Source organism: Larus michahellis, chromosome 5, assembly GCF_964199755.1.
Source record: "Larus michahellis chromosome 5, bLarMic1.1, whole genome shotgun sequence".
NCBI classification, from domain to species: Eukaryota; Metazoa; Chordata; class Aves; order Charadriiformes; family Laridae; genus Larus; species Larus michahellis.
The window spans coordinates 24569344-24597037 of NC_133900.1; the positions used below are offsets into that span (position 1 = coordinate 24569344).

General features: G+C 41.7%; 1 protein-coding gene across 5 annotated transcripts in view; it reads right to left on the bottom strand.

Moving 5' to 3' along the window:
- Window positions 1–2786: 2786 nt before the first annotated feature.
- RASGEF1B (RasGEF domain family member 1B) overlaps window positions 2787–27694 on the bottom strand; it is a 121257-nt gene continuing 96349 nt past the window's right edge. For 2 of the 5 annotated variants that reach the window (XM_074589223.1, XM_074589221.1), the window contains 14 exons: window positions 21271–21453; window positions 19377–19499; window positions 18279–18416; window positions 13964–14176; window positions 13791–13865; window positions 12383–12478; window positions 11664–11766; window positions 10825–10904; window positions 9446–9541; window positions 7395–7490; window positions 6076–6199; window positions 5351–5423; window positions 4909–5013; window positions 3990–4147 (listed from right to left, as the gene is read on the bottom strand). In XM_074589223.1, coding sequence (XP_074445324.1) covers window positions 4123–4147; window positions 4909–5013; window positions 5351–5423; window positions 6076–6199; window positions 7395–7490; window positions 9446–9541; window positions 10825–10904; window positions 11664–11766; window positions 12383–12478; window positions 13791–13865; window positions 13964–14176; window positions 18279–18416; window positions 19377–19499; window positions 21271–21447 — 1524 coding nt within the window. In that variant the 5' untranslated portion in view covers window positions 21448–21453 and the 3' untranslated portion in view covers window positions 3990–4122. Of the gene's footprint in view, window positions 4148–4908; window positions 5014–5350; window positions 5424–6075; window positions 6200–7394; window positions 7491–9445; window positions 9542–10824; window positions 10905–11663; window positions 11767–12382; window positions 12479–13790; window positions 13866–13963; window positions 14177–18278; window positions 18417–19376; window positions 19500–21270; window positions 21454–27694 lie in introns of all 5 variants that reach the window. The other 3 variants (XM_074589224.1, XM_074589225.1, XM_074589222.1) reach the window with 2 other exon arrangements.

The following is a 27694-nucleotide window of genomic DNA, read 5'->3' on the forward strand; positions in this document are numbered from 1 at the left end:
AAGACCCACAGTTTTCGCCTCTGCACCATAAAGAAGTACGTACTGTTTGAGCCACTTATACACGAGACTTCAATGTTGCTTCTGTCCCCCTTAAGCACTGAGCATCTGCCAGCATGGAGCTGGGATTTTCAGTCCTGGCTGAACACTCAACTTGTAGAGTTAAGGAGTTTTTGCAACTCCTTAGAAAGTTTGTGATGTTTCCTCTAGGAGCGGGTAGCCATAGAAGATTCAGCCATTTTCTCTTTTATTTTCTACAGACAGGTGTGAACAGCTGTTGCCAAGCCAACAGTTCAACAGTCTGACAGTAGCTCAGGATGGTCAAAATTAAAGCTCAGCACAGTGGCTGCACCAAGTGATGGCGCAGAGGGTACAGTGCAGAGCGTATCACTCTAACATCAAACACTGAGTTCATTAATGCTTACAGGAGCAGCCTCTGGCTTGCCCAGGGCTAGGCAATTTGCATTCCCCTTTCAAGCACCAGTCACAGGTTCCTGTACCTGCTGCCCAGCTTCTGTGCCAAGGCAGCAGCCGTCTTGTCCATAGCAATCCCTCTGGTATGTGCTGCCTTTTCTCCGCAAGAAGCTGGCCCACAAGATAACAGAGCCTGCGATCCGGATGAAGGCTGCATAATGCTATTTGTCCTTTTATTTACAAAGGCTTAATTCCAACTGCATAAATAACAAACCTATTTCTAAACCAGGCTAGTAGTCAAACCGTGTTACAATGAAGGAGGGAAATAGAGAAGTTATTTTTACAGGTAAGCTAACCCTGTATTCAACCCTCCTGCTTTTCCTAGAATCACAGAATGGTTTGGGTTGGAAGGGACCTTAAAGATCATCTAGTTCCAACCCCCCTGCCATGGGCAGGGACACCTCCCACTAGACCAGGCTGCTCAAAGCCCCATCCAGCCTGGCCTTGAACACTTCCAGGGATGGGGCAGCCACAACTTCTCTGGGCAATCTCTTCCAGTGCCTCACCACCCTCATAGTGAAAAATTTCTTTCTTATATCTAATTTAAATCTACCCTCTTCCAGTTTGAAGCCATTACCCCTCATACTATCACTACAAGCCCTTGTAAAAAGTCCCTCTTCAGCTTTCTTCTAGGCCCTCTTTAAGTACTAGAAGGCTGCTATAAGGTCTCCCCAGAGCCTTCTTTTCTCCAGGCTGAAAAACCCCAACTCTCTCAGCTTGTCTTCATAGGAGAGTTGATCCAGCCCTCTGATCATCTTTGTGGCCCTTGTTCGTGGACATCCAACAGCTCCATGTCCTTCTTATGTCGGGGCCCCAGAGCTGGATGCAGTACTGCAGGTGGGGTCTCATGAGAGGGGCAGAATCACCTCCCTTGACCTGCTGGCCACGCTTCTTTTCATGCGGCCCAGGATGCGGTTGGCTTTCTGGGCTGCAAGCGTGCATTGCCAGGTCATGTTGAGCTTATCAACCAACTACCCCAAGTCCTTCTCCTCAGGGCTTCTCTCAATCCATTCTCTGTCCAGCCTGTATTTGTGCTTGGGATTGTCCCGACCCAGGTGCAGGATCTTGCACCTGGCCTAGTTGAACTTCACGAGGCTCACATGGGTCCACCTCTCAAACCTGTCCAGGTCCCTCTGGATGGCATCCCTCCCCTCCAGTATGTCAACTGCGCCACAGAGCTTGGCGTCGTCAGCAAACTTGCTGAGGGTACACTCAATCCCACTGTCCACGTGTCAACAAACATGTTGAATAATAGCTACTGGTCCCAGTACTGACCCCTGAGGAACACCACTCGTCACTTGCTGCCACTTGGACATTGAGCCATTGACCACCACTCTTTGAGTGCGACCAATGTCTCTCCAATTTAGAGACAAGGATGTTGTGTGGGACAGTGTCAAACACATTGTACAAGCAGATGATGTCAGTTTCTCTTACCTTATCCAACAATGCTGTAACTTCATCGTAGAAGGCCACCAGATTTGTCAGGCACAATTTGCCTTTAGTAAAGCCATATAGGCTGTCACCAATCACCTCAATATTTTCCATGTGCCTTAGCATAGTTTCCAGGAGGATCTGCTCCATGATCTTACCAGGCACAGGGGTGAGACTGACTGGCCTTTAGTTCCCCAGGTCTTCCTTTTATGCCCTTTTTAAAAATGGGGGTTATGTTTCCACTTTTCCAGTCAGCGGGGCTTTTACCAGACTGCCACAACCTCTCAAATATGATGGAAAGTGGCTTAGCAACTTCATTCACCAGTTCACTCAGGACCTACGGATCGATTTCAGCAGGTCTCAAAAAGCAGGTTAAAAAGGATAGCAAATATTGTGTCACGGAAGCTCATTTATGTACCTTATATTCCTACTTTCAGAAGACATGGAAGAGGAATACACAGTTTTCCCCAGCTTTTTACATAAACTAGGTCCTGCCTATAAGCCTGAACAATTGGGGAAGGATCTAGAGGGGAAGATGGGAAAAGACCTCACCTGATGAAAGCTAGGAGGTAAGTCTGTGAACTGCAGAAGCTGTTTCTTCCTTTCAAAGAGTTAGCCTCTTCTTTCTCCTTCACCCTAACTCAGCGAATGGGAGAGAAAGAGAGGAATCCTCCTCCACCATCGGGGCTTGAGGCCCTGGTGCTGGTGTTCATGGAATATGTAACTTCCAGCACCTTGTACCAGCAAATGGGCTGCAGTTAAGGACAGTATCCCCATTGATGAAAGCTACTTCAGCATGTTCTTACAGAATTAAAAAACTAAATACTTGCCTGAGAAGGCATGGACAGGACATAAAAAGCAGCTTACCTTAAAACTCAAGAGAATCAGTGCAACAAATAGCTATATTTATTCTTATTTCTTTTCTTATTTAAATAACAGTGGCAGGATAATTGCAACTACCTTTTCTGCCAAGTATGTGCTTTTGCTTAGTGATTTTGTGTCCAGGGTGATCCACAGCTACAGTTTCTTTTTTTTTTTTTTTCCATTGGGTTCTTCATAGGATAAATAGAGTGACTAAGTATTCAGAGCTACTATGAACTTATTAGATGTGTACTCCTTCGCAGTCATAAACATAATCCATAAAGCAAATACACAGGGAGACTGTTTTGTTCATAGCTGTAGCTGAGAAGAAGCCTCATCTTTTTTTCTTTTTGGCATCTTGCTATTTCAGTCAAAGTGGATTGTGTTCTCCATTCTTACTCTTTCAAAAAAAAGGAGTTATATAAATGACTTAATAAAAACATACTTTCATATTTCAGTGCAGTTTGTACACCAGTTTCTCAAAGACTATTCTAGAAAAGTCAGCTTGTTCAACCTAATATAAGAAGAAGGTCAAGTATGGAAAATTAGAGTAACAAAACTGTATAGTAAAAATAAGAATGTCTGTAGCATGTAGTGGTTAGTTGTAAACAGCTGAAAGAAAGAAAAAGCCTCCCTAAAAGTTGTAGTCCAAGCTACATAGCTACTATATTTTTGCAGCAGGTGTTTCCTACAACAGCCTTGATTTTTATTACTTTATATTTTTTTTAAATAACTTAAAATAACAATGAGTTTGCCTACCAGCAGCCAACTCAAAAACATAACAAAAAAAAACCCAGCCACCATTACAGTGGTGGGGAGAAACACTCCCCAGCAGCCAATTTGTTGTGTCCAGTCCTTTCCCTTCTTAGCAATCCTGATCAGGCAAAGTTCCTGGCTATATTCAGCTTATTAGGAATGGAAGTTCTTCAATACAGACTTGGGTTTCACTGAAAGGAAAGGTGATTTTTTCCCCTCTGTAATCTGCTATCAACTCCACAGAGTCCTTGTAGCAGCAAGCTGCAGCAAAAGGAAGGGGGAAAATTATTCCATCCAGGTGTGAAATGATTCATAGGCGGCATCTGAGGTCTTCAAAGGATTCTGTCAGCGCTGTCCTCAATCAATACTTAAGCCTGAATCACAGCTGAGTGGGCTGTGATTTTATCTCGTATGTCACATGTGAGAGGCTGCCTGTTTGTTCTTGAGTTAACTCGTTTCATCTTTGCTGACACAATATTGCGACTGACTGCACATTTTTTTATAACTTTGAATGCCACTCAGTGTCCAGAAAAATAAACCAAGCCGTGCCCCTTGGTAATCCACAGAACGTAGCAATGGCAGAAACGGCAGCTATCTTGTGCACTAGGCTCTGCCCAGAAGCGCTGACCTGAAAGGAAGAGGCAAATGCAAGTAAGTAAAGACAATCATTAGAATGATGTAAATCTTCTCAGACAGCTTCAGAGTGTCTTGCATAAGGATCCTGTGAAACTGAAGTTCGTGTTATCACAGATTTTCAAGCTCAGTGTCTTTGTCCGTTCATCTTGCCACCCTGTGTAATGCAGAGTGTCCGTGCACTGATTTTAGTAACGTTTCCTTTCTGTTCTCTCCCCAAAATAACTGGAGTTAATCAGATGGAACTGTAACTGGTCCTTGTGATATTCCAGGAAGAAACAACACTGCCTGAGAATCCTTTCCAAGAATGGTTATCTCACTGTGGTGCTGCAGAGTGGATCAAAAGAATTGGGATGTTCTATCAATGGGCACCTCTAGGTGTTAATGTACCAGCCGTCTGCAACAGTAACAAGAGCATCTGAGTAATGGTCAGCTCCTTGGGATATTGGTAGCTTTAAGACTTAAGTGGAGGTACGGCTTAGGGGTGAAAACACGGACTATTCATACACCTACTTACTTCTGTGTCTATCTATGCACATGGTTATTTTTTTCTGCTGCCATGAATTCAACTTTAAAAAACCCAACAGTTGATTGGCAAAGCATGAGCTAAAACACTGCCATAATGGTTCACGCATCCTTCCACAATTAGGAAAATTAAAGAGTTGATGAGACTATGTTCAACCAGCAGCAGAAGAAAAGCCAAAAATAGGATTTTGCTTAAATTTGTTTCTCCCAGCCTGGACTCTAAATCATTACCTGGTTTCATGAATGCTTTTGCCCCAGGGTGATCTTTGTGCAAACGTCATCCCTGTCTGAAAGGCTAGGCACATCAAGGGATGCAATAGCTGCGGAAACGTCTGCCTGGAAACCAGAGTATTCTGTATAGTAGTTGTCAGGAAGTAGAGATTTCTTTGAAGTTCAGAAAGCATTTTTTCCTACACTGAATAACACAAGAAATTAAGATTAAAAATTACTTATTCTGATTCCCATCCCCTAAGGGAGAGAAGGCCTGGGAGGGTTTAAGATAACGACCGACTGCTCTCTTTTTTCCAAGAGTCTTAGATTGCAGGGGGGGATTTATAGCAATGCTGTGCCCCATCTGTCGAACACGTAGTGTGCCATTTGGTTTTAACTGTTTGATGCTTGCTCTGTATCCCATTCTCTTTATTTAGTGGTGCAGGTAATCTCTGACACAAACCTTAGCATCTTCCATCTGTCCTTTTCAACGTGATTCTCAGGACTTTCGCTCTCATAGGAAGCCAAATAAAGTGCTGCAATCAGAAACAAATACAGTATGTTAGGCCTACCGGCGTTTTAAAATTTGCTCTCCCTGGAAAGTGGACTGAAGTTAAAGGAAGCAGGATTGTACTACCCCTCTCTCAGATTAGAGCTCCAGAATCCCATTAGAAAGCATAGCATTGCTTATAATTACACCCAGACAATACTAACAAACAGTGCATGAGAACAAAGGCTACCCTGCGGGGGAAAAGAACAACTAGTGAAAACTCAAAAGCACAAGAGTGGAAGAAAACACTTAAAATAAAAAACTGAGCCCAGGGACATAGTGCTTTGTAAGCAATTAGTGAAGTCCCTGTTTTCTTTTTCAGGCAGTACTCTTTAGTGTAAAGCATCCTGAAAGTCCATATAAATACACTTCAGGTTATATTTATGGGACCACATACCAAATTTTTTTCATTCCATTTCAGAAAAAGGGATAAAGTCAATTCTCACAGACCACACATACATAAAAAGAAAAATCTTATTTTCTCTCTCATTTGTAAGGGAGAATCACTATTTACTTGCCAGACAAAGATGTCTCGGGGCAAAGTCTTTCTTCATTGTGAGGAAGCAACAACTTAACATGGAGAGAGACTAAGCAGTAGACAGTGACATCAGACCTGCAGGAAGTCCAGAGCTTCTTACCGTCATCACTGAAGACCGGGACAGTGAGCAAGTACTGCAGAATCTTCCGATCCCTTTCAAAAGGACACTCCACCTGCTTCCATGTCATAAATTCACCGACTTGTTTTGCCAATTCCCAAAATTTCTGTCAGAATAGAAGAGAAAACAGAAGAGGTGCTATACATTGAACAGTACTATTTACCCTAAACATTTTTTAAAGAGAGAGAGATATCTTGGTTTCAAGTCCAAGGCTTGGATTTTCCCTGGCTTTTAAGCTAGAATTGAACGTGATCTGACTCAACAACTCAGCTTCTAACTTTTGCGTTTCTGTTTCAAAACTGCGATGACTTTCCACTCCTCCACCATGGTCAAATTGTTGCTACTTAGGAATATAAATAGTAGACCATGATTTGCATTCAGTTTCTTTTCAAGGAGCTGATAACACTCCTTATGCCCAACATTTCACTTTGATGATGCTCATGCTTGTTTATTTCAGAGTGAAATATTTAGTAATTACCACATCAAAAGTCTCTAGATGCTTAATACTGACATTTCAAAATCCAGATGTTCCATTTAATTAGTTAATCTGAAATGCTCAATTTTCTTACTGGAAATTTATGCCAAAAATAAACATTCCCCATGTAGTGTGTTGATGTCATCCATTGAAAAACTCTTTCAATTAAATTTTAACATGTCTTAAGTGCATGTGGATTCCTACAATAAAAGTACATTCTAGATCATCACACAGCTTTAGAACCAGGCTAATTCAGGCCAATGACTCCAAGTGAAATGTACTGTAATTTTGTGCGCGACCCAGGCTTCTTGAAAGTTGAAAGCACCAGCAAACAAATCAATGGGTAACCCATGCTGTCAGATAACAAGTGTAAAATTGGAGGCAGAACAACTACTGAAAGACAAGCGACTGAAAACTCTTTCCTGCTGCACTATCGTGTTTCTTCAAAGACAATCATCTGTGACTTACATGTATGAAAATACTGCATCCATATCTTGACAAAGGATGACCTCACCTTTTACATGTGGAATTCACAAGGCAGCTCTAAAATACTAACTTGAATGATTTTGTTGTTCAGTATAATAGACCTACGAGTTGAAATGTTTAGATGAATTAGAGCCCTGGGAAAAAGTTCTGACTTTTTTCCCCTTAAAAAATTGTGAATATCTTGACTACCTCCCAGCTCCTGTGAGAAGCAGCAGATACACTCAAATTCGAGTCTAATTTTGCTCTCCCAGAATCCAGTGGAACTTGAACCATGATTTACTTCAGTTTTCTGTTAAAGGGGCTGATCCTTTATCAGTACCCAACTCAGTGCTCTACTTACTTCAAAATTGACATGACCATTTGGAAGACGATTGGCGCAACCCTCATTGAGGAAGTAAATATCTTTGATCAAGAGGCTGAAGAAAGGTATTACAATCTAAGGAAAGAACAACATTATTCTCAGTCTGGTACTGCATCAAAATATAATGTTCTACAGAGAAAAATAAAAGGTGATGCAAAAAGTAAGCAAAATATCAAAGGACTAAGATCTGTATGATATCTCTCTTTCACTAGACAAAAATTCTGCATTCACTACATTTAAAAATACATGATGTTTCTCTATAAAGACAGTCATCCTTTGGAAGGTAAACTAATCCATACAGTTTTATTTCCAGTTTTGTGCCAAAGTGCAACCATTACTTTGAACTCTTATGGGTATGTAGCTCTCTCAAGGTCACAATTAAAGTACCTGTTGGCACTCCACTGCTTGTCAACTGTGGCTATGAGGCGTGTTTAGAATAACAATAAGCCTAACTCGTCTCATTTCTATGTCATGTCCCTCTTGTTTTCACTTTCTCATTCTTCCTTGCAGATGCCAGAACACAAGAGTTCAGAGGTGCCTACTTCTTACATGTAATTCCTGCAGGGTATCTTTTAGTACAGCTCTCCCTCTTGCTTGGTAAATGAAAGGAGATGCATGTTAAAGCACAGCATGGAAAATCTGGGGATAGCAGCACAAATGGCTTTTGAAATACAATTCCCTGAGCTCCTGCAAGAAATTGAACCTTGGCACCGACTGACTCAAAACGAAGCATTTCCTGCCAACTGAACAAATCAAAGTATTTTTCTTTGGAGAATGCTGGAACATTCTTACGTTCTTAAAATGATTGTATTTTAATTTGCATCCTACAAAAATTTTCACAGCTGCACGTCCTTGTTGCAACTGGGGATAAAACAAATATCAGTAGTTCCATGGAAGACTTTGCTGCACCATTTCAATAAGTTCTTTCTTTGAAGCCTTAAAACTCACTCTTCTCTGAAAGGAAGTAAGCATCTTGCATTTAAACTTCCAGTATTTTGAATGATATGTGAACAGATCCTCAGGACTCAGAAAAAAATCCCTGTTTTTAATTTACATGTGTATAATCACAATACAGACCGGCAGACTGCATGTGGATTTGCTTCATCCTGCCTGGTAGTTTATTCTACGAGCACCAAGATCGGGTATATTAAACACAGCATGAAGTCCTAATATTAACAGCAGTTGATAAGCAATGCTTCTAAGTGGGGAGCAACTATTTGGCTTCTTTCCACAAGAACTACAACTGAGATTCTGCATTAATGTGTGACCAAACCCAGTTTATTTGTCAAAAGCTAATTTATTTTGAAGAGCAAAGAAAGATGTCACCCCTACTAACGCATAGTTCACAGCCACTCTTGAATCTAAAGGTGGATTTTAACCCACTCCATTACACAAACACCTGATTCATCTCACCGTTTCCACTAAAAATCTCCAGAGTATATTTAAAGCTCATCTAAAGACTGTGCACAGGAAGGGGACTCCACAGAATCTAGACAGAAGCTCTGTCTAGATTTGAGATTTAGAGTACCTTTTCTGAGTAAGTTTTAAAGCTTTTTCACCCCAAAACATAAACCACTTAAAATTGAGCACAAGTCGCAGCTATAAGAACAAATTACTAGCAACCTTATCTCAGTCCTTAACCTTTCCATCTGTATTGCTGGTTTCCAAGATAAAGTTCTCTGTCAAAAAAGAAATGAGCTGAGGCAGTGTACTTATTTTATATAAATAATCAAAGGAATCACTTCATATTTGCAGATTTCAGTCAGTGACAAACTGAACTGGCATCCCTAAGATGGTCAGCTTCCTCGAGCCACCTGGTTTCCTCAAACATCCCATTTATTTTCTTGGTAGCTTACAGGCAATATTTAGACTTTCCCAGTAGAGAAGGATTTGGTTTTGAGACTTTTAATTCTTTTAAAAGCCCACCAGGGTAAAGCTGCTGAGGATCAGAATCCCAAGACAACAGTTTACCATGCAACTTATCAAGCACATTTCATTTTTGCACGCTGCCAAGTCACTTGTAAACATACCTTCTCTCTGTTGCTGTGAGCTGTCAAGGACCTTTGAGCGGCTCCACGCAGAGCAGTTCGGTAATTATAAAAATTGCTAGAAGGGTCCATCTGATGCTACCAGGCATGAAAAAATGTAAATAATGAGCCAGTCATCACCACACTCAATTCTTTTTCACTTCAGCAACTATTTTAAAAAGCAAGAGGTCTGCTGAGCAGCACCACAAAAACGGCCTTTTAGAGGACTGCAGTATCTCTTTATCTGTTCACTCGATCAGAAGAGAATCTTGTCTTAAAAACGTTCACTCAGCACAACAAGGGATCCAGTACAAGTCAGGGGCAGGAAAGCAAAGACAGGCTTCACGGACCTTCTTTCTCTCTCCACAAAGAAGGTAGCTCAGCTTTAATTTGGAAGCCAAAATCCTGGAACTAAGACTACAATGGGTCTTGGCACTAATTTTCTGCTCTTCCTAGCGTGTAGGTTTCTGAGAGCCAATTCAGTTGCAATGGCAAAGTAAGATACGACACCTAAAGCTGTTAGTGCCCCCACCTCACTGCTCCAAGACTGACTGCCGCGCTTCAATGACTAGGATGACTGCATGGCTCACAAAGCGCGTCCTTAACCAGCAAAGTCCAGACTGCATAATAAAGTCAAATGAAATAGAGCTGCAATAATAAAAGCGACTTCCTGAGCTGTGCAGCCACCCTTGACACAAGGAAGGCTATTTCCCACCCAAGGGTGGGGGAAGGAAGAGTTTAGGTAGCTGCAGCCATCCAGTTTTAATCTGTTGTCCTAACACAAGTCAAATCTCCTGATGATATTAATAAGCTTCTCATGCTTGCTTTAAGTACAAAACATTATACTTTCTTTATTTTATTAATAAGTGACCTGAATTAACCCTACTGCCATTTCCAGCAGGATAATTAACTTGTTGGCAAATAATCTGTTGGGTAAATCACAAACTCATACACTGCACCTACATGAACTTTTGACAGAGCTCTCTACTACCTGAAGGTAACTGGCAATCAATTAGCTCAAGATAATTTTTTTCTGAAAGGGCAAGGCAGCTGTCTTGCAGCTCAACTTGATTTTCAAAGGCAGAACTGCATTAGGTCAATCCACAAATACATCTCCCTTTAAAGAGGTTACCTACGTGGTGGGTTTTTTTTAATAATTCTTAGGAGGTGGGTTTGTGAATTAAAAAAAAAACAACTTCAATTTCCTTCCTCCAAATCAAAAGAGCACAAGTCGGTTGAACAATTCTTATTATGTCTTCTAGAACTTCCATACAGAACACAAACATAGTAAATTAAACATGTCATAATGAAGACAAACTCGCACTTTAGAGCGGTTGAAAGTAAAATTAACCGTTCCGTGTCCAAATATTGGCAAAGCTTACCTCAAGAATATCAAATTTGGCTGTCTTCACTTTTGCCCAAGTTTTCTTTAACCGAGACACAGGACTCATATTCATGCCAGCTTGATGTAAGAAAGAGAAATTGTTGGAGTATTTAAAAATATATTTTTCACGTAACTAAGGCTAGTAAGTATTTCTAAAGCAAAGAAGCTATTAACAATAGCAAGTATTTTCAACAGAGCTACTCAGAAATCAGACTCATAATTTTCTTGAAATTCCAACGTTACAATCAACTTTGGAAACAAACTCAACGCCTCTTACAGAATGAAAGCTCCAAAAACATGCTATGACATTATTTAATGTGGTTTTGATAAAACATGAATATACAGTAAAAAAAACCCACAAATGAGTTTTCTCAACACCGCCTCTTAAAAATGTCATTGAAAACTGCACATATCTATGAAGTGTTCACATTTCAAATTTTAAAAATATTCAAAATATTTTCCTATCAAATATAAAAAAGGTGTGGAATTTTTAAAGCACTAGGGTATTTATGGTGCAACAGAAACGATGGAAGGCGTCAATCCTCCATATTACAAGAAGAGCTTCTATTCCAATTTAGCACTACAGTTGGTTTCAAAAAGTGGGGATTTACCTCTCTGAATAGTTGCAATGAAAAATTTGTTTTTCTATAATTTAACCAAGGCAGTAAATAATTTCTTAAAACATAACACCACAATAACATTGAGCGATCCTCCACCAATTCCGCCCCCCAACTTCACACTGCTGGGCGTGCTACGCAGCAGACTTTTGTATAAAGCACCGTGCTTCCTTTATCTAGATTCAAACTGGATTCAAAACGTCTCAGGACACATACTTACAAATAATAGCCATTAAGGAGTTAAAGTTGCCAATGTTAAAACATTCTCGTGCCACATCAATGAAATATTCTATCACTCTTGCTCTGTGCTTCTTCTTCACCGGCTGCAAGAGATGCCATCAGAATGTTACGCTCAGACAGAAACAGAGCACTCTGACCCATCCCCAAAAGAAACAACACTCCAGTTAAAAGTCTTCCTCACCTACCACAACTTCACACTATGCTTTACGTGCAGAGGAAGCCACACTATTGTGTTCAAAAGCCCTCAGGGCAGCAAAGACAACCCAGATACCAGGCAGGTAGAGAGCAAGGAAAACAGGTAAAGAGGCTCTGCCAAGAAGGGTACGAAGAACAGCGGAGCTGAAACGGGAGTCAGCACAGGGGAGAGAAACGATGCCCCCATTCAAAAGAGGCATTCACAGGAGAGAAGGGCAGGCCAGACGCACTCCTGTGCCAGGAAGGGCTAACCCAGCATAACATCACTACTGTGCCAAATGAACAAGGCTGAGGCACGAGTATGATGCCGAAAACATGGAACTTATTTCCTCTTCAGCCCTGTGCTGACTTCATCCATATGTGAAAAAGTACAGAGTTGAGAGAATGAAAAGTCGAAGAGCACAAGTCAAGAGTGCCAAAGGGTCACCAAACCTGAAAAGGCTTCACAGTTTTAGACAACTAGACTAAACAAAACCTTATATAGCAGAAAAAGTCCTTGCTGACCATACAGATTTCTGTTGCAACCAAGTAACTGAGCCTGTTAAACCATTCCACGTAAGCTTCCAGATTCCGGGTCTTCTTTTGATCTCCATAGCAGCTCTGCAGACAGAAGAAAAATAGCAACTTTTAGTCTAATCTTCATCTTTTCCCTGAGAGACCTTTTGGCTTTCCACCTCACCATCCCAAAACACTGTCAAGTAATCAGGAATAACTCAATTACACAGAGTGACAAAAAGCTTAGAGGGAAAGCAGCAGTGATAGTATTTGGGCGTGTATAACTTCGTCCTGAGCTGTTGACTCAGTAAAGCACTCAAGCAAGCACGCAGAATCCATCACCTGCTGTAAGTCCTACTGGGATGCTTTAAGGACTTAAGATAAACTTATGCAAACAATCAAAGCTAAGTATCTGCTTAAAATTTCCTTGCATATGAGCACTGTTTCAGTCCTCACTCCTGTCCCACTGAATTATAGCAGAGACAACATTATATGCCCTCTGCAAGTGCAGAAGGAAAACAGAGGCCAGCCCACTCCACTGTCCCTTTACATTCAGTCATTGACACCAAATTAACATACTGCATCCTAACTTTGGGAGATCAGCTCTACCACGTTGATTGGATTCCCCCTTTCCTAACGAGTGCTATTAGTTCTGTCTTGGAATGATTCCCACACCACATCTCAAGGGTTGCCTAAAAAGGGGCACACGGCAGTTTTAGTGATCTCTACCTATAAAATCATTTTCAGAGGCTGTCTGACTGAACATCAAATTGCAAACTTGAGTCATTCTGTTCTGTTTGTCAGTTTTAGAGAGGACAGTAATTCAAATTTTAACTGCCTGACTTTGGCACAGTTTATTGACAGAGCATAAGTCATCTCAAAAGCAGCACTCAAGGAGATGACAACTCTGTCACGGTTAGCTAAAAACACTGCATCTTTGCCCTTCATCTCCCATGGATCTAGAGCTCACTGCCCCCTTTTTGTGATGTGCGCTCTCCCTGCAAATTGCCCCACTTGCCAGTTTGCTGCAAAGTTTACTAAAAGGATAAACAGATGTTGAAAATGAGTAACGCAAAAGCCAAAATTAAACTCAACTTTTTCAGCTGTAGACCACGTAGGTGGCTTGGAGAAAATATTAACAGGATTAAGTTCTCCCTTAGCTTCAATCAGAAAAAAAATAGCAAATGTGTTACTTTAAGTCAATTTGTTGTTTGAGTTCTGGAGCTCCAGGAGTTGTCCTCCAGAAAGAAAAAGCATCAACAAAATTTTTTAGAGGAATACTAAAGCATTTTCACTATAAAGCTTGTTTCTGCTGGTCCTCATTTATTGCTGGACCTCACTTTCAGCTCATGGGGCTCCTGAGCTCCAGGATGTTAAACATCACATTTCAGAGCTGCTCCAGATCTGCTCCAATTACCTTGTCATTATCCAAAGGATCCTTTTGTACAAACGCTTGGACAAATTCTTCTGGTCCAATATAATTGAGTCTCTCCTAAATAAAGCACACAAACAGCCAAGTCATATCCTACGTTAACTTGCATTTCAAAAGGAGAGGAAGGATGAAATCATACTTGAAGTATAACAACTCACAAGCTCTATTTGTGTCAGCTGCTGAGCTAATGCGTAGGGATCATTGCAGACTGTGATTATGTCCCTCTGGATGGACTGGGGCTTGGTCTTTAGAACCGTGAGGCGATCTGTGGACGTGGCATCAATTTTTGCAAGTACTTCCTCATACTGGCTAACAGTGGAGAGCTTCCGAATCAGGTTCTGGAGGAGCTGCTGAACGTTCTTCCGATACATCTGTCGTGACATAAAACAATGGGAAGATGTTTTCAAAACATGAGAAGATAGTATTGAAGTCTGCATAACACCAAAACAGATTGATGCCGATACCTGTATTTGTTGTCAACTTAATATACACTCTACTACTTAAGTTTCTAATACTGGCATTTCATCAGACCTAAAGGAATCCAGTTGAGGATTTAAACACTGATTGTCTCACGGATTCAATAGTGACCTGGTTAGCTCAAGGAACAGCAGAAAAGACATGCGTAATCTACTGCATGAAAAGTACTGGACAAAACACCAAAAATGAAAATACTACATCTTCTCCTGCTTAACACCACAGAAAAAGCAATATACAGTCATTCAATGATGAAGAAAGGGCCCGCTTCTCTCTGAAGTAAATCAAGACCAGTTTCACTGAAGTCAGTTAAAACTTGCAGTAAATCTGAGAAAAAGAATTCAATAAAACCACTTCTCTTTTCTTTCACCATTCCGGTCCTTCCTTGTGGCGGTTTAAGTTAACAGGAGTGACAAATTTAAGCAGGAGCAGGACTTGACTCAGGTAGATAGATCTGTGTAAGTGAGCTCAAGGTGGTTACTCTCCCAAATTCCAGATACCATCCTAAAGCCAGTAAAGTGAAACCTAAGTGGATGAAAAAAGGAGCATCCAAAACTTATTAATAGACGTCCAACGGTCACATTATGGTGTGATCAGTCCAGGGCACGAATGTTTCTTGTATTCTAATGAATTCGTCATTCCCTCCAAAGCTGCCATTTATATGGATTTCCAAATTTACTCAATACAACAGCACTATCTTTGGTCAGATTCATTCTTGGAGTCAGCTGTGTTCAACCAAGGCTGAATTTGTTGTGTTAGTTTGTAAATAATTGCTCTCTGCTTAGATGTATTTTGATTTTCTAGACAAATACATACGGCATAATTTTTCAGTGGGGTGGGGAGAGAATAGGATCTCAAGCTTTTAAAGAAAAGGATCTACATTTTCCTCAGAAAGACACAGGAGTATTACTTCGTAAGTGCTGCATTTCCATTAACAGGTGACACACACAGACATTTGCTTCACTGACCCATTTCCTTCCAAATTCTTTGAAATTTATCGTAAGAGAACTTCATGAAGCATTTTCTTGCCCCGCTGGTAATCAACCGAGAATGAAAAAAACATCTGAACTACTCAGGATGAATTCTGGCTACTGATGGAAATCACATAATAATCAGTGGGTTAGAGCTTCAAAACAAAAAAAAACCAAAAAAACCCAACACAAACCTTGCCTGAATTTGTGGTTCACGTCAACCCAGAACTGACAACAAATTCAGGGAGAAAACGGGTGAACATACAAAGCTGAACCACCTAATTCTGGTCAACCTGCTTCTGTAGTTGGAGAAACCCAGAGAAAATGCAAACTGGCAGAGATACCCTCCAAAACAGAACAAGAAATCTCATCTAACACCTGACCTAACAGCAGTTCAACATAACAAACACCCCTCTGTCCAGCGATGAGGTAAAACCCTCTTGGCACAAAGGTAGAAGGAAATAGCAGTTTCCTCTCACACCTCATAGATGTGAGAGCCCACAAAGATGTGAGAGCCTACCTGAGCCGACAAACCCAATCCTTTCCACTTACTTGTCCCACAGTCTCATTTTTGATTTTATGTTCACACTGACAACACTGATATTCATTTATATTTAAAAACCTCTGAGGATTGGACAGCACAGGAGAAAAGTGATGAGACATTTCACCTAAAGGTCACGCCTTTTTGTCTCTGTTTGGTATGGATAGTGGCTGGATGCATCACTACTACCTGCTAGATATGGAATATCACATGTTAAATGAGTTTCCACAGTCAATCTCACTATATGATATCATGGTGGGGAAGAAAAAAAAAAAAAAAGAAGAGAGGTCAGTGCACATGAAAAGACACCAGGATACAGGACGTGGCTTGGTGTGAGTGCATACACTCAACAGAAAAAGCTACTGATAAAAGTTTATATCGAACTAATCAGGAAATGTGAGGCAATGGCTGATGGGAAAGGTTTCAAAAGATGTACCTTGAAACAAAGGTCAGTTAAGCAGTAAAAGGGACCACTACAATCTAGAAATATCTCACGAGCGTGATGACCTCTCGGGACACAGAGCGGGGAAAAGTGGAAGGAATGGAATTAAATTGAGGGAGAAGAAGGGGATAAAAATAAGGTTTTTCTAAAGACATTTTTTTTGACGGAGCAATACACTAACATGGTGAACAGTTTTAGTTGGACTTTTACTGGTAGCTCTTAACAATGCTGGAGCACAATAATTTGGGACGTGGAATAAGAAGCTACAAGTAGAAGAGCTATAGTGACCAGGAATAGGAAACACTGCTTCTTTTGTATCCTTCAAGGTAATGACTCGCACAAATCCAAGCAATCTGTAGAAAAGCAAGGTCAAGGATGTTGCCATTTACTGTTCCAAGCAGTTCACAATAATGCAAGTCAATTTACTGCAGCGCTTGCTTTCTCTTTTGTCTTTCTAAAGGCGACCTCAAAGTCAAAAAAAGCTCAAAGCTAGAGCTAGAAGAGATCTATAGCTCGCTGCCAGAGCAAGATTGCTCCCTAGTGCTCATTTTCTAGCAGTTTGTACTTCTGCCTTTCCCCTCAATAGATGATTTAACTGTTTAAACTGTCTGTATTGCCAGAAACTTCACTGTTGCCATTTCACTCTTGCGTCCACCAACTCAACTTCCTCCAGGCTAAATAGCTTGCTCTCTCTTTTTGTGCCAGTGAGTATTTTTCAAGTAGGTGCGAGTCCTCAATCTTATTACTTTTCCTTGAAATGAACTTCAGTTCCCTGTCTTCCTATTAAGAGTACCCAGAAACAAAGCAACAGTGCAGGACTACTGTACGGGGAAAGGTGCCTCCTGGCATCCTCACAGTGAATGCAAAGCTATTGCCTCTCCAGAGTCCAAAGCCCCCTGTAGCTATCTTGCAGCAACTCTAAGCTTGCCCATCAAATTTGGCATCTTTTTCATTTGTATTCCATACTGCATGTCACCCTCTTGTGCCATCTTCTTTTGTCCCCCTCCCACTTTCACAACATCAAAATGTATTTCAGCTTCCAAATTCAGTTTAGGTTTGTTCTCTTCCATCCTTGTTTACAATCTCTCAAGATCTTCCCAAGCCTTTGGCAGCACTCGCAACTCCTCCCGCTAAAGCTTACACACATGCTTGCCAACATGCCCTTTGCTGCCTCATCCATATCCTTATTCAAAAGTTTACATAAGGAACTCTAGAAACATGGTGCCATTTAGCAATTGCTCTTTGCGTTTATAGTTCTTCCAAATGCCGCTCCAGTGCTCCAGTGTCCTTTGTAATCTTAGTATTACCCCGGCTACACATGATCTGCTTACTGAAACCTTGTTAATTGCCTTTCCACTAAGTAAATATCAACCTTGGCTTTCGGCTAAGTTTATTTCGGTACTTACAAGACAAGCATCAGTTAAGCATCAGAATATTTCATAAGACCTCCGTGAAACTTAACTTCTCTCTGAGAACTGGGACTAGAAAAGAGTCAAGTGATTTCCTTTTGTGCTCAATCCATGAAGAAGGAATATGATAGACTTCCTCTGAGTCCATATCTGATGCTTTAAGCTCAAGACAATTCTTCCTGGACCGGTTTTCTTTTAGAAACTTTTTCCCAAACCTGCTATAACTCTTACATTGACCTACAGGTCAGAGGCTCAATTCCAACACAACTTCATCAGTAGGGATTTCTCAGATATGCAAGGCTTCCCAGTGTCTTATCTAGCTTCTTCCAAGCAGAATTGCTAAAATGAAAAATACTAATACCCACCAACTTGCGTCTGTCTGCACAATATGCAATTATATTATGTGTTTAGGGATGGAGTGAACCTTGCCTGTGTGTTGGAAAGGGTCTGCTTATGCTGTGTAGTTTCTTCCTAGGCCTAGGTACTGGACAGAACCTTTTGCCTACCAGCAGCTTCATAATAAGTTTGTTTAGCCACCCAGAGCCATGCCATGTTATTAACAACAACAACAAAACCGCAATATCAAAGCATTAAAGGGATGCCTTTTCATTCAATAACTGTGCGCAGACAACTTACCTCATCACCACTGGCTATTCTTTGTGCCAACTCCTTTAAGTTCCTCATCATTCTTTCATCTCGGAAATCATAAGGAAATGTCTCTGTCCATTCAGTCAACAATTGCAGGATTTTGGGCGCAATTTTTTGATTCCAGTTCTATTTGAAAATGGTAAGGAGGAATATTACATGTAACAGCAATACAGCACATAATTAACCCAAAGGAAATAGATTTTCCTTCTGTAGGATACTGTGGAGTGGGTATGAAGGTCAGTTAAATTTTAAAGCTTTATTTAATTCAGCATTGGATTACAGGCCAGAGCCAATACCCACAGAAGCCAATGAAGAGACTCTCATTGGCTTAACTGACCTGGAAATTAGGCCCCCAATCTTAGAATGATTCTCCTCATTATCAGGAGTGTCTCAGTGCAAGACATTTATTAGTGTTTCCACAACTTACGGCTCACTATCAACAATGAAAGTGATAAACGCCAGTTCTGCCAAGACTTATTCATGCGCTACACCTTATAGTGAGAAACCAGTGGAAGTATTCAAGTATCTTAATTTAATTTGTGTCACTTTCCACTGGGGTGGAGGTTCTACCCAAACGTCCACATCCTGCCTCCTTTCAACTCTAGACATGACACACAAAACACCACGTGTTCCTGCGCAAAGGGGCCAGTAACCTAAGCCACTCTGGAAAGACTGTAGCAAGAGTGTAGCTTAAGCACAGGAGACAGGTCAGTGTAATTCCCATTGATGTGCTTAATTCATCTTTAATGTCTTTCCAACACTTTGGCGCTGAACCGTGAATCAAAAGCAACCACTGCAGGGTCGGTGCAGGATATGTCATTAACAGCAAGCACTTCTGTTTCTGGCCCACGTATTGGCAAAACAAACAGTGCAGCAGCTGCAACAGTCTTCACGGAGGACAGGCTGAGCACTGTGGAAATTTCTCACGAATGTCAGTGAATAAAGGGTCAAATTCTAGTTGCTGGTATCGGGTTTTCAATCTGTTTGATCCTATTGAGGACTCTCTTGAGTAGGAACACGTTGCTGTGGGCAGGGTAGAGACAGTGACTGGAACTAAGAGGAGATCCTGAGAGTGAAGGATCTTACCTTGTCCAGGCCTGGCTCAGTTAGTCTCTGCTGCTCAATGCACAGGTGGCAGACTTTGGCCATGAGCTCATACGGATGCATGAACAGACGTGAACTGAGAAGGAAGGTGAAGATATATGTCCTCTGCAAACAAGAGGAAGACAGAGATAAATTACCACCAGTTTTATGTTTTCTCAAAATGTGTTCCTGACAGATCAGTTCCTAATGCTTTATTATCTGCAGAAGAAAACGCTGCATGTGGCTGTGTCAGGAGCTAATACTACAGCATTAAGCGTTTAACACTTGTCATTGCTCCAGAATCAGCATTATAAATTAATTCTTGAGCCAAGTTATGCAAGATTTAACCAAAACAAGGCAGGGCAGGGCTTGTTCAGCTCTCCTATTGCACACCGCCTTATTACAAGCTCAGTACCTGAAATTACCCACAATCAAATTTAAACTCATCTTCTCTTGCTCTACAGCAAACCTTTGTGAGAGCCATTACCAGCTTACATAACTCTTTCTAGCTGACAATGGAACGAAACTCATGTTGCAAGTCCAAGCTACTTAGAATACCAACAGAGAAATCTTTTCTGCTTCCACATTGCTAGTGAAAGTAAACAGTCTTCAGAGAAATAATAAAAAAAAAAGATGCCAGTTGACCAGATTGTTGAGCTGACTCAATTTTGCCACACACACCATCTTTGCTATGCCGTGTTTGCCTGCCTAACCTCAGTAAACCGCATACTATGACCTTGTGCTTCCTTTAAGAATCCCCAAATGCTGTTCATTTCTCAGGGTATTGCTGGTCTCCTGAGTGAAAGCAGAGGGAACTACATAGCTTAATTACAGAGAATTAAAATTAATAACTCATTCTGAGGTTACAGGAAGAGGCTCCTTATTTTGCTTTAATTTTCCATATATCGTGATTTGAACTCATTGTGAGATGGATATTCAAAACATCCACTCCACTCCCCACACTGACAGTAGTTAAGTATCTGTGGCACCCACAAGAAAGATTCTACAACGTTCCAATTCTAGGGACTTGGAATAAATCATCACGTTCGACCAACTGATGTCTAAATTGCTACATGTTTGAATTTTACATTAAGCACATTTAAGGTTAAGCACAGTCCTGTGCTGCTGTTAACCCTGACCCAAGTTAAAAAAGATCCTGTCTTGGAAATGTGAATACATCTATGACAGTAACAGAAGCTGAATATAAGTGGAGTTATGTCTTCAGCAGGAGCCCTTCAACAAGCAGAGATGCAATTTCATCATCCCTCAGTCATCCCTGACTGCCCCCTCCCCCCCCGACCTTTTGATATCACTCTTCTTTTCTAAGAATTAAATAAAATGTCTCAATGCATGGATGCATCTAGACAGACCAAAAATTCTCAGATGACAAATGTCCTTTCCTCATGTAAAGCCTCTGCTGATTCTGAACAGTGTGGTACTAGTTCAACACTTCAGTTGCCAATTGCAAGATACATGTTGACCTCAGATGAGCAATGGGAAATATGCGTTAAAAACTGTTTATTTTTAAACTAAATACATTCATCCTGTCACGCCAGTGGTCATGCTTTTCTCCTCAGCTTGCCTGACAGATTTTTAAGGGTCAATGGTACATACAATCCATCAAACAGTAGGTCACAATAGGTACTTACTTTATAAATGAGTCACCAGGGTTGCACACCTCACAACAGGAGTAATAAAGAATTAGATTTCCTGCGTTAGTTACTGCATACTGCACTCACATGAAGCATGTGTTTATCCCGCCATTGCTGATCAGTCACTTGAACCCCTTCCTTAGCAATTTGATGTGAGACCTTCTGCTTTTGCTGCATATGTGAAAGTTCCCCTTTACAAGATACATCAGGCCTAGCCATATAGTTACCTGGGTATATAGACTTACGTCAGGATAGTAATCTACATTGGGTACCAGGTGTTGGATCAGAGCTTCCAGAGACCCTGACAGGAGGTTGTTGTCATGGTAATAGAGCCCTCCACAGGTATCCTCTTTTGACTGATACAGGTTCCTGTTGTAGCTGCTGCTGTCAAACATAGCTGCAAAGAGAGGCGTCTGTGGCATCCTTTCCTGAGGAGACACACAAAAGAGATACGTGATAATTACCAGAAGGTGTGATGTAAGAGGATTTCTACACTCCAGAGATAGTACTGCACTAGGAAGAAAACCCAGAGTCATACCCTGGGTTGCTTGCACACAGCAGTAAAGATTGTACTGTCTTCCAGCCTGCGCAGATTTCTCAGGAAAGGGCCAACACAGGCTCTCATCACTACCTGTGTGTCACAATTGCCAGGCGCTTCTTTTATATCTTGCTGTTTCTTCATTAAACGACAGATAAGAGGTCAAGGTTAAGAGTTAGATGCAGGACACAAGAATCCCGACAGGTTTTGGGAACCCAAGCTCTCTGTAAAGCTTTTGGGCATGTGGCATAATGTTCATGGACAGCTTCGGGCAAATCCTGACAGTAGGTACCTAAGAGCAGCACTCTGATGGGGAAGCGTGTTCAGGCTGTCACGGGCTGACATAGCCCCAGTCCGAGCAGAGGAAGAGAGGCTGAAGTAAAGCCCCGAAGAGGTTGTGTGCGAGGACAGTCTCCTTATGCGACACAACAGCCACGTAACTGCAATCAAAAGCTCCAATTTCCCAACTCCACCCTGGTAAATTAGTGCTGGGTTTTTCCAACCACACCGTGACAGGTGTGACCCAGGCTAAAGCCTGATGCTACAGCGCATCTGTCTCCACCTACTCTCTGAGGGGCTCCACAGAAATTTAGAAAAAAATGCCTGTGTATAGCTGCTCACCAACGTTGTCCAAGTTCACCAATGATATCAAAGATACGAGCAGAGTCAGAGATCTGTTAAAGCCTCTCTCCAAATTCTGTGACAATGTAAAAATTCAGCGCTGTGTTTTCCAGCTTCAGATTTTCTTAATACTTAAGGAAAAATAAAGCAATTACTCATCAGCCTGCACCTCAGTGCTTGTGAAATGAAAATGTCTTTCCAAGGAAAAGATCAGCCAGCGCTGCAGGCTGTTCAGTCATCCAGAGTAGTGGGTAGGCGGCGAGGGGGCTATGACCACCCAAGAGATCTTTTGGTGAGCAGTATGTGAAAAGGCCAAAAGATAAAATCTCCCTGATTTCTTGAGCGTTGAGTCATACCCTCCTTCCCTCTCCCCTCCCCTGCTTTCTGTGAGTACCAATTCCTGTCAGTTTAAGGAGCCTGGATTTTATAGTCTTGACTACGAGTAAGTTTGTGCCCAATTTTGACCACAAATACTTACGTGCTGGTTTTAACTACTAGGGCAGTTATTGGGCTGTGAGTGCTCATGGGGCAGCCGCATTTGGGGAGCGGGTGGATCAAATGCAAGAAAGTGTCGCACACTGCTTCCCATCCTCCCCACAACTGGGAGGCAAGGGAGATCAAACTGAGAAGGTAATATCCACAGGCTGCCAGGCTCCTGTGTTGACAGAGCGTGTCCCTGAGCCTGAGAAAAGCGTTAATGCCTCTGAACCATCATTGTAAGTGCAGATGCTGTTGCTTTTCTCTCCATTGTATTGAATCCTAGTTGGGAAAAGGCACTTTAAAGCCATAGACCTCAGCAAACACGAGTCTGTAAAGGCACTCCACTTTGAGAACAACTGGCAATGTGACAGCCTGGAAATAAATAGCGTGCTGCCATCTGTGTGCTCCACAACTCACAACAAAGCACTTTTCAGAGTGAGCTGAGTGGAGATGAGAAGCTATTAAGTTATTAGCTAGATTCCTGGGGACCTGAAGCACCACACAGAGAGCCACAGACTTGCTGCTGCTGGCAGCATGTCCGGACAATGGAGGCATTCAAACCAGCACAAGATTGAGGGATTCAGTAAGTAAACAGTAAAAGAAAGTGAAAACAATTGCCAAAACAGAGAGGGACGGTGAAGAGAGCCTCCTGGCCTATGTGGCTTGTGCTAATCCTGCCTTGTGAGATGCCAAAAGATATCTGCATCAAAATGGGAGTGAGGAGTCTCCATGTCTGTAAGGTGACATTAGTCACTCTGTGCAGCTGTTCAAACAGCAATTCAATTCCATCCAGCCCAATGAATTGAGAGAAAAGAAGAATAAAATAAACACATGTGCCACAGAATAAGAGGACGAGGTGCAGGACTGAAGAGAACAAGGTTCCCATACAAGAGAGTTCAAATCACCGGGCAGGTGAGGTGCAACCCCATCACGGCCACTCTGCAACACTAAAGCACTCTGATGCATAAGGACTCTTGGACTCTTTGAAAGGCTAGCAAAGTTTAAGAAACAAAGTTATTACTAAGGAGCTGACGCAAACCTTCTGCAGCATTTCCTAGGTTTTCATACGGTGTAAAGCTCACCGTGTTTTAACCACAAACCACAGACTTGAACAAATCCAAAACATTCTGCAGCCCCCTGGCACTGAACAGTGTCCTGTTTGCACCAAAATTCAGAAATCTTTTCAGCTACGGTAGCAAAGTTTATTCAGCCAAAAGGCAAGTGGCAGTGGACAGTGTGTAAACACTGCCACCCACCAAACATTTGTAGCCCTGTGGCTCCAAGGTATTACTCCCCAGGGAAAGTGAGAAAGGCTAGCTTGCATCTGCAAAACGACTTGACATCAATACTGGCACTGTGAAAAAACAAGGAGTGCAGTTGTTTCAATCCAGATCTCGTATTAACCAAAACGGCCCAATTCAGTGTGAGACTGGAATCTGCAAAGGTTTTAGCCAGCCTAGCCAGCAATTAGTTGCTATTTCGTATATTGCAGACTCAGGCAATATCTCCTTTCATTTGCCATACGATGTTTGGGGAAAAACCTTCACTTCCACCATACATTAACTTTACCGAGCATGGTAAGAACAGAAACAGGTGTGAATCACAGAAGGGTTTTTCTCCAACATATTTCACACATGCACACTATCTTTTACTGCCCATTAAAGTGCAAGGCTTTTTAGAAGGTCAGCAGGTAGTGCTTAAATTCTACCAACTAACTCCCAAAGGGAATGAGACCTTTTCGAAGCTTGCAATCCTGTAACTCTCAGCAAAACCATTACACCCAGGACCACATGGGTCCTTCTTCAGACAAAACTAAATTTGAGACACACAGAGCTTCACCAAGAGGAAAGAAAAAAATCATCAGGTCATAAATAGATATACTGCTTCATAACAATAACATAAAATTCCCAAAAGTCTGGCCCCAAAAGGTACATACTTGCTCACTTGTTTGCTGTTTATTTCTGGAAGCTGCTTGATAGAGATAGTTCAGTTCTGCTTCAGTGAGACATCAAGTCATACAGCTAAGAGACGTTCTGTATGTCCTGTGTTCAGACACTGAGGATTTCATTTGTAAGTGAATAGGACACAGGACACGTTCTCCATGCGATGAAAAGGGACGATATCAAAGTGTGCCAGAGATAAATACAGTATAGCCAACAGGATGATTCATACAACACACGTACTTTTTCCAGCAGGACTCCTTTGTTACCTTGACTCTCCTGCTGCATTTTATACAGAGGTGGAGCCACAAAGCAGCATGCTTAGTTTTAATTAGCTTAGAAGCTAAACACGTAACACCAAACCCTGTCTTCAGAATAACCTGAGTAGAATTGAAATTTGGGCACAGAACAGAATCTGGTCCACAAATCCTTGGCATATAGAGCAGAGGTCTACATAAACCACAACAGTACTATGTCTGAGAAGCAGGAATTAGGAAAAAAAAGTCAGGAAATATGATTCCAGTAAGAGACGTCCTGAGAGTTAAAACTGGAACTTTTTAACCGGGCTTTGGAAACATTTGGCTATCACTAACATGGAAAAACATTTCTCTCTCCTCTTTCTGTCCTTTTTTTTTTTTAAGGAAAAGAGTGACTTTTTTTTTGTTAAAGATCCGACTTGAAGGAAAGAGCAATGAAATAGTTTCCTGGCTCTCTACCAGTGATGTTCTCCTGTGACAGCGAGAAGTCGATTAACTGTCTGCATTATGGAAAGAGGAATAAAATATTTTTTCTGCATTTAGTATCCTTATGAAGAACATGAGATCTTGGGCATTAAGGTCCAAATTCTGACTTTGAGTAGCCTCTGACAGGAAAGAAGCCTCAATCTTCCCAGTAACACTTGTGTAACTAGAAAGCCAAAGATGATGTGCTCAAAACGCCACCATTTCCTGCAGGAGTTGAGTTCCAGTTTGGCAAAACGAAAGGAATCGGACATAGCTTCCAGGCTGCCAAGTGCTTGTCCAAACCTCTATGATCAGCAATAGCAAAAAAAAAAAAAAAAAAAAATCAGTTTTCTACTAGCAACAGTGGAAAGTTGTGTTGGTTTGTTTTCATTTACATTAAAGAGCTCAGTCTGCACATCAGGTGTATACAACAAAATCAACAATATGGACAGCTTGCATCCTTTATAGAAGCACCCACTGAGGGGTTCAGTAGTAGCCACAAAAGTGCCTTTAAAGCCACTGCCAAACATTTTCAGCTCCTCTGTTATGTACAGGTTATCTCCCACACTACCTCCCTCAACCAGAGGAACGGTGACTGAACTTGTTATGAGTCCCAAGGCACACCCCCTCAGAGTAGATGCAAACCTCAGGTCTGCAATTATATCCCCTCAGAGCCGCTTCATCATACCTCAATGCTTCACCATAAACCCCAAACCACATTTAGCAAGTGATTACCATCTCCCATTGCTGCTAAGGACAGCATTACAAAATTGAGGTATAGCAAAATAAAAGACTGCTGGGAAAAGGACTACTTGCACCAACCTGGGAAAGTCTGAGCAAGTCAGAATAAACCTCAGCTTTAACATATAGAAAGGAAGTAAGGACTAGGTGCTTGTCAGCAACATCCAGCTCTCTTAATTGTTTCTGGAAAGTGTGGAGTATTTTAGACAATGACCCAGGCTACCTAAAACAAAAGCATACCAGACCCAGAGGCCACTGGTTGCATTCCATACAGCTGGGTGTCACTGCTTTTCTTACAAAGCATTTGTTTTTTGCACTGAAAGGTAAAGTGCAATTCTACAGCTCAAACTATTGAGAAGATAAGAAACCTGAAAAAAACCCCAGGTCGGTGTTTTATATGCCTTAATTGCAGAAACTAAGATCACAGAACTATCCCAGCTCAAGTCTTCTTGCTTCCATTTTCCATGAAGAATTTGCCATACGATTCTGGCAGTGTGACTTCAGCACCAACTTTGACTTACAGTTCCTTCTTATATATTGTTCTTCCTAGAAATACTTCTTATTAACTGCATCTTGTAAACGGCAGAGTACAGAATGGTATTTTATACTCACATAGGAGATGGAAAGAGGAGTGACATGGGCTTTTTCCTGAAATCAAGAGCAAGATTAAGAGCAACTCAGAAGGAATCCATCACAGAGTAACAAGAGGACTAAAACTATCCATAGGCGATACTGCTAGACAGCGACGTGACAGTAGAAACACATCTTGCACACAGCAGAGACCAGTGAATTGCAGCCTCTGGCAGGGTGAGCAAGCACCTGAGGCAGGCATAATAAACCTGACCGAGCCCTGAGATACTTCTTCATCTTCACTAGAACAGCAGAGGATGAACAATTTTGTCAAGTTCTCAAAGAATTACTCAGGCAGTAATAGGCTGCAAAGGAAAAAGGAAAACCCCAGTAAGCAAAGAACAGACCAGGAACTGAATTTCAATGAAAGGCATTTTCCTCCTGAATGTGCAAAGGAACTCTTTCTTGGATCTATAAATAGATTCAGCTGATGATGCGGGAAGGACAGATGCCGCACTGCTGACTGATCACTCACATATGAGAACGGACCCTCGATGCTAAAGTCCTTGGATACTGAACTGCAAAAGCGTGACGGATATGAATGCATTTGTGTATATGCTTGGGAGCATAGCGAAAAGTGCAGGGGGGTTAAGAACGCCTTTAATTTTTCAAAATCTGCAAGGGTGGAAAAAGGGAAGAAAACAAACAAGTTCCTCTTGATGCCATTGTGCTGTAAATCTATGTCCCCTGCTTAAGCCCCCAGAACCAACCCCACTTCTGCCCTTTCTCCATGTTCTTCTTCTGTGGGGCAGGAAGAGTGACACAAGCCTAACGATGCTGAGGGTGGCCATGCCACAGCACCGCAGACAAGCGTGTGCAGACAAGCACACGAAGGCAAACTACATCACGGCAAAAACCCCAATTGCAGGAAAACTACCCAGGCCAAGGGAGAGGAGAGGACATAAGTTCCTTCCAAACAAAACACATGAAACAATTTGTCTGCATTGCTGGGCACACAAAAGCAGCAGCCTTGAAACACAGAATGTGAAAAGAAGAA